This window comes from Enhydra lutris, unplaced genomic scaffold (genome assembly GCF_002288905.1).
Source record: "Enhydra lutris kenyoni isolate GAN:26980312 unplaced genomic scaffold, ASM228890v2 scaffoldscaffold24, whole genome shotgun sequence".
Classification (NCBI taxonomy): Eukaryota; Metazoa; Chordata; class Mammalia; order Carnivora; family Mustelidae; genus Enhydra; species Enhydra lutris.
Genome location: NW_019154108.1, coordinates 5865633 through 5879471, shown reverse-complemented (window position 1 = coordinate 5879471; position 13839 = coordinate 5865633). Strand labels below are relative to the sequence as shown.

The following is a 13839-nucleotide window of genomic DNA, read 5'->3' as shown; positions in this document are numbered from 1 at the left end:
CTCTGCCTGCTTGTGATCTCTGTCAAATGGATGAATAAAATCTTTAAAAAAAAAAAAAATGAGCAACTGCCCCTAATCACACAGCCACATCACCATCGTAGGCTTTCCTCATCCAAACTCTGAAGGAAACCAACAATCACAGAAAATGATAGAAGGAAAAAAATGATACATAAATGATTGGGAATAAAACAGTGATTAGGTACATGAATCAACCTTCTGCATACGGTTTCAGAGTTGTTTTGTTTTGTCTTAACCAATTTGGTTTTGGTCCACTTTGAGCAATGAAGTTTATTAAGGCAATAAACCAGCAGAGGAAAGCACACAGCACCAATTACGTGCCTCTACCAGACAGAGCTGTAGCGACTTCATATAAACTATTTCATTCAATTTTCACATTATTAATGTGAAATGACTCCTCTAGCTCCATATGTGTAAGAAAAAATTACTCGAGAGTCCCTTTAAAAAGCTAAGATACAAATTCATCTAGAATGATAGCAGAACAACTGCTGTACCATCATCCGACTGAATATGTTCAGCAGTTTTTAACAGAATCAGAAGGAAACACAGCTCAAAAAGCACCTGTTCAATTTCAAATACACATGCTTATATCCTAAGCCTAAATGCACTTAGAAGGAGGCCACTCCGCAGCTCATAAAGCAGACATTAAAACCCATCACTGGGGTACTTGACTTCATCCAAACAGTCCTAAAGAAAACATGAGAAAGGATGTTGCAGATCAGACTAAAATGACTTAAGGGGGCCTGGGTGACTCAGGCGTTAAGTACAGCTCAGGTCATGATCCCAGAGTCCTGGGATGGAGCCCTGCATTGGGCTCCCTGCTAAACAGGAAGCCTGCTTCTCCCTCTCCCACTCCCCCTACTTGTGCTCCCTCTCTCACTGTGTCTGTCTCTGCCAAATAAATACAAACGAAATCTTTAAAAAATAAAATGAAGAGATTTAAGAACAGTGTTTCCAGCCCTAGCTTTTGTTATCAAAATCTACTCTGATATAATAATTTGTTAATTTTATATCTATCCTGATAAAATAATTCGTTAATTTTAAGAAATGTCCAAATACAGGAAAAAGCAGAGCATGCATAGAAGCCCTTTTCCCGTTACAGTAAGATGCGTTATATACGCACATCAGGGATGATTTCTGACTTTCCTTCATGTATTGGACATGAACGACATCCAGACTCTGTCAGATGCTAACACTAGAAATAAGACAGCAACTGTCCTCAACAAAGCACAGTTAAATCATTTAACAAGCTATATAAGAAAACCTGTACTCCTACACTGGAGTATCTCTACGGATATAAAAGTCAAGATAACCTTTAGAAAAGCCAAAATGAGAGTCATACAATCCAACCGCCAAAGCACAAGCCATTCACTAATTAGCTAGTCATTTAAAAGCTCGCTGATACACTGGATTTCATTTTGTACACGTTAACAACAGATTCGCTTATCCAAGTCCACATCCTAGACGAAGCTTTGACTAGCTTACTGCCCTGAGGCAAGTCACTTCACTTGTCTGAACCTTGCTTTAGCTCACTGGGAAAAGAGAAATAGCTTTATTTCGAGGCTGTTCTAAGGATTACAGATAATTATGTAATGCACCCAGTGTCTGGCACTCAGTAGAAGTGTAATAAATATACCTTTACATCATAATTATAGGATTTGCCAACCGATAACAAACTGATCAGAAAAATCAAATCAGAAGTATGAGGGGTGGCGAAGAGAAAAAAGACAACCCCGTGAATGGACTAGCGGACATCAGGAAGCAAAGACACAAACACTCGGAAACAGGAGACAGGAACCAGCAGCATGAACGCTTCCCCAATATTTTCACAGCACCTAACCACGACCTGCCTGATCATGACACTAGTTGAAAACAGATTAAACTTTGATTCCACGTGTTTAGAAAAGGACAGATCAGCGCATAATTGATTTTGGAGAGACTCCTATCAAAAGTGATTTAGCATCACAAATTTAGTATTTTACCTGTCCAAACCAACTAACCGCAAAACTCTATTAACAAGCATCTGCTAGACTTGATGGACAAAGGAACCTCTCAAATTTCAGAAGCCCTTTTTTTCCTATGCAACACGGAAAAAGCTGCGTGCCCAACAAATTAACTGAGGAAAGATTTCAGTGTGATGGCCTAAAACATCATCAGTTGGGTTTTTTTTTTAAGATTTTATTTTGACAGAGAGAGAGTGGGAGAGGCAGAGGGAGAAGCAGGCTCCCCGCCGAGCAGGGAGCCCAACGCAGGGCTCGATCCCAGGACCCTGGGATCATGACCTGAGCATAAGGCAGACACCTAACCGGCTGAGCCACCCAGGTGCCCCACACCATTAGTTTTTAACAGCCAACACAAAATAAAGTTTTGGTTTCCGTCATCACTAAATGTTTTTCTATCTACCAAACAAACACAAACATGTACCACAAAGATCTCTTTCCACTTGAATTTTCTCCCTACACTTGGGAAGCACTAAAAAACGAACAACATCTGTTCCTTTCTCCAGAGCTGACAACCCTCACTCTGGTTTAAAAATAAAAGATGTTTATGGAGGCTTATAGATACAATGATCACCTGCTTCAAAGGCAGCTGGCAATTAATGGAGCCAAAGACATGCAAAATTAAGGCCAAAAAACCAATTTCCCTAAGGAGAATGCCTCTGTTCCTCAGGCCTCTGGTAATATCCAAGAGGCCCATAAAACTGTAGAGGGTGGTAAAGAACCAAATGTGAAGCCAGATGACAAGAAAACAAACCGCAACAGAGAAACAGGGACGTGTGTCCTTCTGGGTTCACCAAACCACTACAAGAACAGTTTCCCTGAGAGCTGCCTAGAGGGAATCTGGTTCCTCTGACCAATAACCCCTCTTCTTCCAGCCCAAGGCAGGCCAGATGCTCAACAACGAAAGGGACTGGTCTTATTAAAAACAGAACTGAAATATCTCCTAAGTGAAGACTTAAAATTCTTTATTTTTTTATAAGTAGTTTTGACTCGATGTTGTCCTTCAGTACCAAAGATTCAAAATGAGTATGAAGCAAGGACATTCAGACTGAAATCAGTGGACTCAGCTTCTATTTCTGGATCTGCCTCTGAATGAATCACAGGGTGACCTTGAGAGAGTCATTTCTTCTACCTACCTGCATTTCCCCACCAGTTACAAGATTAGGTTAAACCTAAACTAATGAGTGGGTGAGAAAAATATATGGAAATGGCCACACAAACATCTACTGATCACTGACCAGCTAGATCCAAACATCAAAGACAAAGTCAGTGATGTCTGTATTTTTTTTTTTAAAGATTTTCTTTCTTTATTTGACAGACAGAGATCACAAGTAGGCAGAGAGGCCAGCAGAGAGGAGGAAGCAGGCTCCCTGCTGAGCAGAGAGCCTGATTCGGGGCTCGATCCCAGGACCCTGAGACCATGACCGAAGCCGAAGGCAGAAGCTTTAACCCACTGAGCCACCCAGGCGCCCCTGATGTCCATATTAAAACAACTCACGCGGGGCGCCTGGGTGGCTCAGGTCTTGATCCCAGGGTCCTGGGATCGAGCCCTGCATCGGGCTCTCTGCTCAGCGGGGAGCCTGCTTCTCCCCCCACCCCCCCCCCCCCCCTGCTTCCCTCCCTACTTGTAAATTCTTAAAAAAAAAAAAAAAAAACATTAAAAAAAAAAAAAAAAAAAAACTCACGCTACACTTCTGCCCTGCATGGTTTAAAAAAAAAAAAAAACAAAAAACAAAAAAAAACTCCCTGGAGAGGCCAACAGAACACAGGTGCTTACTGAACAGGACTCCTTTAAGAGTCTGAAATTTCAAATTTGAAATACTTAGCAAATTAAAATACAATGCAAGTAACAAGCTTTTTTTTCCTCTTAAGGAAAACAAATCTTCAGCCTGTTTAGAGCCTATGATCATCAGGACTCTGATCAATCTTCCTGTGAAGTCCTCTTCCCTGACCCTGCCAAGGAGATCAGCCCCTTTACCCCTGATGCTCCCAGAGGAGAGCACTGCACCTCCCCACCATTCCTGTGTACTCAGGGAACCCTGGAGAGGCAGAACCGTGACTTAATGACCTTTGTATGTCCTGCCACTAACATATTGCCTGGTACAATGTGGATGTCCAGAATATACATATATACATTTGTTAATTTTAAGAAATGAATATATAGGGGCACCTGGGTGGCTCAGTGGGTTAAGCCTCTGCCTTCGACTCAGGTCATGATCTCGGGGTCCTGGGATCAGGTCCCTCGTTGGGCTCTCTGCTCAGCAGGGAGCCTGCTCCACCCCCTCCCCCCACGCCTGCCTCTCTGACTACTTGTGATCTGTCAAATAAATAGAATCTTAAAAAAAAAAAAAAAAAAAAGTGGGGCGCCTGGGTGGCTCAGTCGTTAAGACTTCGGTTCAGGTCATGATCCCAGAGTCCTGGGATCGAGTCCCACATCGGGCTTCCCGCTCTGTAGGAGGCCTGCTTCTCCCTCTCCCACTCCCTCTGCTGCGTTCCCTCTCTCACTGCGTCTCTGTCAAGTAAATAAATAAAATCTTTAAAAAATAATTTTTTAAATGTATATTCAAAGTCTAATCTATTAGAAAAAGCAACCATTAATATTAATAAATGATAATGTGAATCATGGTGACATTTTCATTTAAAAATATATATTTAGAGGGACACCCAAGCAGCTCAGTGGGTTGAGCGCCTGACTCTTGGTTTCGTTCAGGGCATAATCTCAGGGTCCTGGGATGTAGCCCCAAGTCTGGGTTCTGGGCTCAGCGGGAAGTCTGCTTGAGGTTCTTTCCTCCTACCTCTCCCCCTGCACACGCACTCTCTTTTAAATAAATAAATCTTTTTTAAAAACACATACATTTACATACACATTTATAAATGAATGATTCCCTAAAGAGGAAACATATGATTTCTCACCAACATTAAATTCACGAAATTGACTCAAGAACTTCCTGTCTTCTTCCTTCAAAACAGTCTTTCGGGGATTTGTTTTGTTTATATTTTTATAATTTACCTACAGGGTATTAGACTATAAGCATTACTTTTAACTTAACCTACACAATAAAGGGAAGGGAGGAGAAGTTAAAAAGAGAGCGAGAGAGGGAAAGGGAGCAAGCAGTAAATAAATGAACAAAGTGAATAAAAAGAAGCTACTCTTAAGAATCTATAAATAGGGGCGCCTGGGTGGCTCAGTGGGTTAAGCCGCTGCCTTCAGCTCAGGTCATGATCTCAGGGTCCTGGGATCAAGCCCCACATCGGGCTCTCTGCTCAGCAAGGAGCCTGCTTCCTCCTCTCTCTCTGCCTGCCTCTCTGCCTGCTTGTGATCTCTGTCAAATAAATAAATAAAATTTAAAAAAAAAAAAGAATCTATAAATATGGGGCACCTGGGTGGCTCAGTTGGTTAAGTGACTGCCTTCGGCTCAGGTCGTGATCCCGGAGTCTTAGGATCAAGTCCCACATCAGGCTCCCAGCTCCATGGGGAGTCTGCTTCTCCCTCTGTCCTCCCCTCTCATGCTATCTCACTGTCTCTCTCTCAAATAAATAAAAAAAAGAATCTATAAATATAAAAGGTGATCCATAAGTGAAAATAAAAATGTAGTAAATACAAGTAAACAACATTAATGGCAGTTAGCCAAAGTAGCTATGCCCATTGAGAAATGTCACTTAAGAAATGTTTTATAGGGGGGGTGCATGGGCGGCTCAGTGGGTTAAGCCTCTGCCTTCAGCTCAGGTCATAATCCCAGGGTCCTGGGATAGAGCCCCACATGGGGTTCTCTGCTCAGCTGGGAGCCTGCTCCACCCCCGACCTCCACCCTCCTCCCTGCCTACTTGTGATCTCACTCTGTCAAATAATTTTTTGAAAAGAAATATTTTATAGCTAACCCATTTATCAAATGGGTTAATCGAAAACTTAACAGAGGATGTTAAGCTTTTCGAATTACATTTGAACTTTTTAATCATTCAAATATTTATCACAAACCTACCAGCAATTGTATAAATTTTCATTCTTTTCTACTCCTTAAATTCTTAGTCAATATTTCCTTTAATAACTAAGAGTAGAAGAGAACAGGAAACAAACCATCGCTCTACCAGTAGGCACTTAAGGTAAGGCCTTGGGGCCTATAGCGTATAAGAAAGGATAAACTCACTGAACTACTTGCTTTTTAACCACAGTAAGTGGACCTCTTAGCTGGGCTTTCACGGTGCCCATCAGAATCTATAACAACGGCTGAGAAGAGGTGCCAGTTGGGTTACATGTCCTTTTGGTTTTCTCATCTTCACTATCTCCAAGCTATGCCCTGTTTTGACAGGACATAAAACCCAATGAAAATTATCCCTAATATTCTATTTCATTTATTAACTTTCTAATACCATGTGTCAGATTTGGTCGCATCAGCAAACAGGAATGTCCCCTTAAGTTCAGTGAGTAGTCTACCCAGATGGCTGAGCTAGAACTACATATTACATACGTACATATATACCCACATGTGTTAGAGCAGTCAGAGATTGCCTCTGGATAGCACTGGAATAAATTGTTTCTTGACCTTTATCAAAGAATCATTAACAAGTTTGGTCTTTTTAATGCTGTGGGGATCAGGACAGAAAGAGAATGATGGCTCAGCTAACTATGCCAAAAAAAAAAGGGGGGGGGGTGGAGTTGATCTGTCTGGTGGAACCCTGGGCATAGAGACCAGCACATGTTTTGGACAAATGGACTGAGCCCTTTTTTGAGACACAACGAAGCTGTCCTCTCTGGAAAGAAAAGAAAAAAGAAAAGACAAAAGAAAAGAGAGGAAAGGAAGGGAAAGGGAAGGGACGTTAAAGGGGAAGGAAAGGAAAGAGAAAAGAAAAGAAAAACAGATTTTACTGAGCTGGTGAGCAGGACCTGAACGGATTCCCTAAGAAGGCAGGACTTGCCAGAAGCAGGTCTAGGCGTCTCAGCCTTGGAGCAGGTGACCGCGGAGGGCCCTGATTGGCAGCCACTCCGCCACGAGCGCACTCACCTGTGAACACGTTCTGGAAACCATCAGCAGCCGCCGGGGCCCCAGACACCTTGGCGGCCTGCACGGCGGGCGCCCCCCCACTCCCCTCCGAGGCCGCCCCGCGTTCCAGCAGGTGCGCAGAGCCCCCGGCCGGGGGCGCGCGGCTGCCCAGCTCCTCGGTCCAGTCGGCTGAGCGGCTGAGGCCGCAGGCGAGGCCGCCGTCAGCCCGGTGCTTCTTGGCTGGAGCGGCGGCCGAGACCAGGGCGGCTCTGGGCCCCCGGCTCAGGGAGGGCTCCGGCCGCCTCTTGATCCTGGGGCTCTGGCTGGGGGACTGGGAGGGAGAGTGGTTGGGCGAGCTGAGCTGCCGGGTGGTGGTCTTGATGTAGCAGGGGGTGATGAGCGGGTAGGGCTTGAAGCAGCGCGGGCTGGGCGCGGGGCTGCTGGGCAGGGAGGCCGCCGCCGGGGCGCTGGGCCTGCCGGGCTCCCCCTCGGGCTCTGCTCCCGGCGCCGGGGGCCCCTCTCCCACCCCCAGGCCCCACGCCTCCCCCGGAGAGTCTCGGCGGGCATCCTCAAATGCGTCTTCCTCGCCCTCCTCGTCAGTGTCCCCAGCCCCTGGCCCGGCGGCTGCGGCCGAGCCCTCTCCCGGCGAGGACTCGGGGAACGCGAAGACGGTGGAGGAGGGCGAGTCTGCGGCCGCGGGCTGGCCCACGGGCAGGCCGGGCTCCGCCGAGGCTCCGGGGCCGCCGGGGGGCGAGGGCTGCTCGGGCGCCCGGGGCTCGGGGACCAGGCTGCCGGGCAGGTCAGAGCGCGCAGGCACCGCCTGCTCCGTGTCCGGACTGCGAGGGGCCCCCCCCGGCTGCGCTGCTGGACCCCAGCAAGTACTGGTCCAGGCCCAGGAAGGCCCCGGGCTGGGGGGAGGCGGCTGTGGAGGGCGCCGCAGGCTCCTCGGGGCCCTGGAGCAGCAGCAGCTGCTGCTGCTGTTGCTGGCGGATCGCCTGCTGAATGTCTGAAAGCAGGTCCTCCTGCTCCGTGGCCGAGTGAAAGCTGTAGATGTCCGTGTCCGAGCCCGAACTGGTCCTTTGTCCATCCTGCGTCCCCGCGGCGGTCTCCAAACCCTCCAAGACCACCCTGCCCCCACCCCCAGCCTCCGCGGGTCCATGGTCCCTCGGACGGGTTACCTCGAAGGGGTCGGCACACTCGGTGTCCGACAGGCCCGTCTCGTCTGCCGAGAGGCTGAGGTCTGGCGTCTTGGTGACCAGAGAGTGCGCGCTGTCCAGCTCCCCGGTCGGCAGGGCCTGGGGGTCCAGCACGTCCTCGCGGGAGCCGCCGGTGCTCTTCCCCTTGGACAGGTTCTTCCTGATCCGCAGGTTGGAGAACACGGAGGCTCTGGATTCCGACTTGCTCTTCTTCTTGCCCGGCTCCCCCCCGCCGCCGCCGCCGCCGCCCCCTCCCCCCTTGCCGTGCTTGCCCAGCGCCTTCTTGCCCCCGCTCCCCTTCTTTGTGGCTTCCACATCCCTGGGCCCAACGGCATCCTCGGCGCCGCTTCCGCCTTCGTGCAAGGCTTCACCTGCGCTCCTCTTCAGCTTCCCGTCCTGGTTCCCCATGTCGCAATCCCGCTGTTCGGCCGAGGCGCCGCCGACACTCAGGCCATGCCGGCCCTCCTCGGCGCCCAGCCCGCACAGGGGGAGGCGCGCGGGCCGGGCAGGCGGCCGGGCGAGCCTCTGCGCGAGGAGGCCGACGCGCGTGCTGCCGGCGCTGCTCGCATCTGCCGCTTCTCCGCACAATGCGCGCCCGCGGCGGCCGTGGCGGCGGCTGCAGCCCGGCGCGAGCGGGGCTCGAACATGCTCAGTGCGGCGCTCGGAGCCAGCCAATGGCGGCGCGGAACGCAGGCCGGGCCGGGCCCCCCGATGGCCGCCGCCGCCCCCGCTGCCGCCGCCGCCGCCGCCGCCCGGCTCCTCGCCGAAGCCGCGCGCGAAAGACGCTTGCTCTATCTCGGCCCTTTCCTCTCCGCCGCGTGCACCGAACGCGTGGTCGCCGCGGGGAAGTTCGTGGGCCGGAGGGGGCACCGCCAACTTCAAGGCTGAGGGACCTGCAAGGGGAAAAGTTAAACAAAAAAAAATCTTAAATGGAGAACACCTGAACCCACGTTCCAGTTTGGGGGAGCCAGAGTGTGGAGGCCCCTCCCCCATGGGCCTGCAGGGCTCCTCGATGAATATTTGTTGAATGCATGGATTGTTCTTTTAACACCTGATCATCTTGAACAGTGTTAATGGGCTCGAGCGTATGGTTTAGGGAAGGTTCCTGCATCCAGTGCGGCTCTCATGTTTGATGCAGACCTTGCGTCCGTCTACAGGAGAGAACGTTAGCTGCCATTTCAAAAATTCATTTTTCAAACTTTTCTTGACAAAATGGTAAGGTGAGGGAATTAAAAAAAAAAATCCTAGGAGATTAGAGTTGATTAAAATGCTAATCTCCAAAATTCTACGTGTTTACCATATAAATCAAATAGCATTTGTATTCCGAAAGGGTACATATACTATAATTCCCAGAAGGTCAAACTCATCAATATTAAACATGCTCCTATTGTTGTTGCGTATAAAAAGGAAAAAGACAAAAAGGAAACACGCTTGGCACAAACACATGAAATCAGATGTTATGGTATAAATCACTGCTTCCCAAGCAAACCCTTCAAGGCAAACTTTGTCCCTGCCTCTTTTATAAAAGTTTATAACAGTTTGCTGTAACAGAGTCTCTTAACATTCAGGCTCCTATATTAATATAAAAATTTCCTTCACTGTAAATCTTGTCACTGTTACCTAGGAAATTTAGTTACCCATATTAAAAAGGCATTTTTAAACATCCTAGGTATCTAAAGAAGCGCCAAGAGATTAAAGCAGCTTTAGTCAATAATGTTACAGTAATTGAGTCACAGATTCCTCGTTAACCACTTTGAAAATAAGGAGTAACTATCCGACATGTTAGAATTTTAAAGTAAGCCCGAAGGAGGAAAAAGTACTACATATTAGATGATGAAATTTAAATGCAGCAAGCAAATGTTCCCTTGAATATTGGGAACTACATTCTAAACCTCTCTCCTTAACCATTTGTACCTAAAAACAAAACAGTCCTATAAATCTTTGATGTAAAACTATCATATAGCAATAATTATGAGCATTTTTCAAATTATGTTCTTAAAAATAGATAACCCAAGAGCCAGGCAGCCAGGCATTTTAGGTGGCCTTTCTGAGTAAATGGTTTGGAGACATCAACTTTAATATAATAACTCCAGACGGTAACAACCCTGTCTCTCACCAGCTCTGGAGCACTTGAAAAGCCTTTGTTCCCTCTTTCACAGCTCCCTTCTAGAATGTAGCCTCCTCAGAGGGCACAATTCGCCCAAGGCTTTAGAATTTTCTGCCTGTTTGAACATGAAGGTACTATGGATTTTTATTTTTGCTCTTTCCTTGACGTCTTTGAACTATTTGGGGTGTGTTGTTTGTTTTTTGTTTGTTTACTATTTACTTCGGTAATATATTGAAGTTCCAGAGATAAAAAGGGAGAGAAGAAGGCAAGGAGGGAGGGCAGGAGAGAGGAAAAGGAGAGTGAAGACTGCTGAAGCTCTCACATCCTTTGAATGTGGAATGGCGGATGGCAATTGTGTAGCAGTCACAGGAGACAAAGTTCTGCTACATGCAAAGGCTAGTTGGAAACTCACAAGTGTGGGCATGTAGGTAGGTACCCTCAATCCAATTTAATAAATGAATAAATTCAGGCTAAGAGATTTGTCCAAGGTCACCAAGCAGCAAAGACAATACTTAAACCTATAGATTTAGGTTCCAAATTCTTTATAACAAACAACACTACATAGTTTATTCCTTCAGGGACTGGTGAGGCATCCTGAAGGCAAACAGTGTTTAGTAATCCCAAAGATGCCTGGGCATGGCCTAAGCCTAACTCCATTTAATCAAGATAAGATATCCTATCTCTACCTGAAAGAAAACACATTTAACAAATAACAAATAGTATTTGTGCCTGGCCAAATACTAAGTACCAGGATACAGAAAAGAAAGATCAACTATATTCAAGAATCTAATCTAGCATAGCTGTTGGTAAAAGTCTTTAGGATTGGCATCCCAAACAGGTCACCAAAAAAGTGTATTAGTTGCTACCCATTTTCCAACAAAGGCAATTGGATATGGACTGTGAAAATAAGATAAGCAAATTGGAAAATGTGAAACAAATGTTGAGCTCCAGTTCATAATATGTGAATGTAGTCGGGAAAAACTACAACTTGCTCAAAAACATATCAAAAAATTAAGTTGCTTTAATAGACAGATATGTGGATAGACGACATAATAAAGCAAGTATACTTAAATTTTAATTAATGGAATTAAATTAAAACAGTAAATGAATAAGCAGCCCTCCTCCCTTCACTTCGACCCGAGTTATATGTCGGGTCTTTTTCTCTTCTTTCAGCTCTCCTCCTTCTCCATCATTCTCTCAATTCAGCATCTCTCAATGCTGAAATGTTTTTTTGTTTGTTTGTTTTGTTTTTTTAAGATTTTATGTATTTATTTGACAGAGAGAGAGATCACAAGTAGACGGAGAGGCAGGCAGAGAGAGAGAGAGAGAGAGAGAGAGAGAGAAGGAAGCAGGCTCCCCGCCAAGCAGAGAGCCCGATGCGGGACTTGATCCCAGGACTCTGAGATCATGACCTGAGCCAAAGGCAACGGCTTAACCCACTGAGCCACCCAGGCGCCCTCAATGCTGAAATGTTTTGATGCCTGTGTCTTTAGTTTCCTCTCAGCTTCATCTTAATGGAATGTTTGCGAATCTCCAACAAAACGGTCAGAATGAATGTTAATATCCAACTCGCCCTTTTCTCTGGCAGGTGAATGACCTTCTCTTGAAAGACAACTCTAGGGGCGCCTGGGTGGCTCAGTGAGTTAAGCCTCTGCTTTCAGCTCAGGTCATGGTCTCAGGGTCCTGGGATTGAGCCCCGCTCTCTGCTCGGCAAGGAGCCTGCTTCCCCTTCTCTCTCTGCCTGCCTCTCTGCCTACTTGTGATCTCTGTCGGTCAAATAAATAAATATTAAAAAAAAAATAAAATAAAAAAAGAAAGACAACTCTGTCCTGGTGTTACCTGCTAGGTCTTGGTCTCCTCAGTCTGCCTCTCTGTCCTGACTACAGACTCTTGGACCCACTTTCTGGACAACAGCTCCATCGTCATGTCCCCACTCAAACCCACCGTTTCTGAAATAGGACTCCTCTTGTCTGGCATATCTCATCCTCCATTACTTTTTTGCTCAGAAAAGCACCACAATCTCTCCAGTGACCCAAACCCAACTTGTTACTATACTACCTCCTGCCTTTCCCTCAGTCCGCACAATTTGTCTTAATTACCCACACAAATTACCCAAAAAAAAAAAAAAAAAAAAGCTAAAGAGTCCTGGTATTGAGTCTCCAGATGTACCCCTTGTAAATAAAGTTGGCCTTTCAACCTGAAAGGGACCATCCAGGGACTCTTAAGTGAGTAATCAACAACTATTAAGAATTATCTATAGAAAATCCACTGTTGAGCCCATAGTTTACCTTGTTCAGTAGCAAGAAGCAACAAAAAGCATTCTAAAGACAGAGCCAGTAAGAAATTAAGATTGAAACAGCTAGGGGCGCCTGGGGGGCTCAGTGGGTTAAGCCTCTGCCGTAGACTCAGGGGTCCTGGTTGGGCTCTCTGCTCAGTGGGGAGCCTGCTTCCCCGTCTCTCTCTGCCTGCCTCTCTGCCTACTTGTGATCTCTGTCTGTCAAATAAGTAAATAAAATCTTGAAAGAAAGAAAGAAGAAAAGAAAGAAAGAAAGAAAGAAAGAAAGAAAGAAAGAAAGAAAAAGAGCTACTCCTTGGCCTGGAGAGCTCTGCTCTCTAATAAAAATGTAATGTAAGCCTCATAGGTAGCATAAATATTCTAGTAGCCATATTTAAGAGGCTAAAAAAACCAAAATAATATGAAGAATACATTTTGTTTAACCCAAAATATCCCAAATATTTCTATAAGAAATCATTAAAAATTATGAGGGAGGGGCGCCTGGGTGGCTCAGTGGGTTAAGCCGCTGCCTTCGGCTCAGGTCATGATCCCAGGTCCTGGGTTCGAGCCCCACATCGGGCTTTCTGCTCAGCAGGGAGCCTGCTTCCTCCTCTCTCTCTGCCTGCCTCTCTGCCTACTTGTGATTTCTCTCTGTCAAATAAATAAATAAAAACCTTAAAAAAAAAAATTATGAGGGAGATATATTGCATTCCTTTTTTCCAGTCTTTGGGATCTGGTGTGAATTTTAGTAATGGCAACACTTCCATTCAGACTAGTCACATTTCTTAGTTTTTTAAATTGTATTTATTTATTTGACAGACAGAGATCACAAGTAGGCAGAGAGGCAGGCAGAGAGAGAAGGGGAAGCAGACTCCCCGCTGAGCAGACAGCCCGCTATGGGGCTCGATCCCAGGACCCTGGGATCATGACCTGAGCTGAAGGCAGAGGTTTAACCCCCTGAGCCACCCAGGCGCCCCTAGGCTATTCACATTTCAGTTGCTTAATAACCATCTGCAGCAAAAGGTCACTTCTGACAGTGCAGCCTTAACCTTAGATTTTTCCAGAGCTTTTTGAGTAACTCTTGGAATCTGCAAACACTAATCCAAACTGTGTTACAAAAAATTGTAAACCTCGTATTAACCATTTCTGTTCAATAGAGATTAAATCGGGCAAGTCCTTGCTCTTGACAGAGTTTGCCTTGACTACAATAAAAAGTCCAGGGAACAGACTTGGGAAGAGATTCTAGTGGGGCCTCTGGCTGGCT

At 46.4% G+C, this 13839-nt stretch overlaps 1 protein-coding gene across 1 annotated transcript in view; it reads right to left on the bottom strand.

The window, feature by feature from the left end:
* The window catches only part of LOC111150900 (formin 2), a 357894-nt gene extending 349293 nt beyond the window's left edge, over window positions 1–8601 (bottom strand). The window contains 2 exon segments of the mRNA XM_022508586.1: window positions 7019–7850; window positions 7852–8601. Coding sequence (XP_022364294.1) covers window positions 7019–7850; window positions 7852–8601 — 1582 coding nt within the window.
* Between the last annotated feature and the right edge of the window lie 5238 nt (window positions 8602–13839).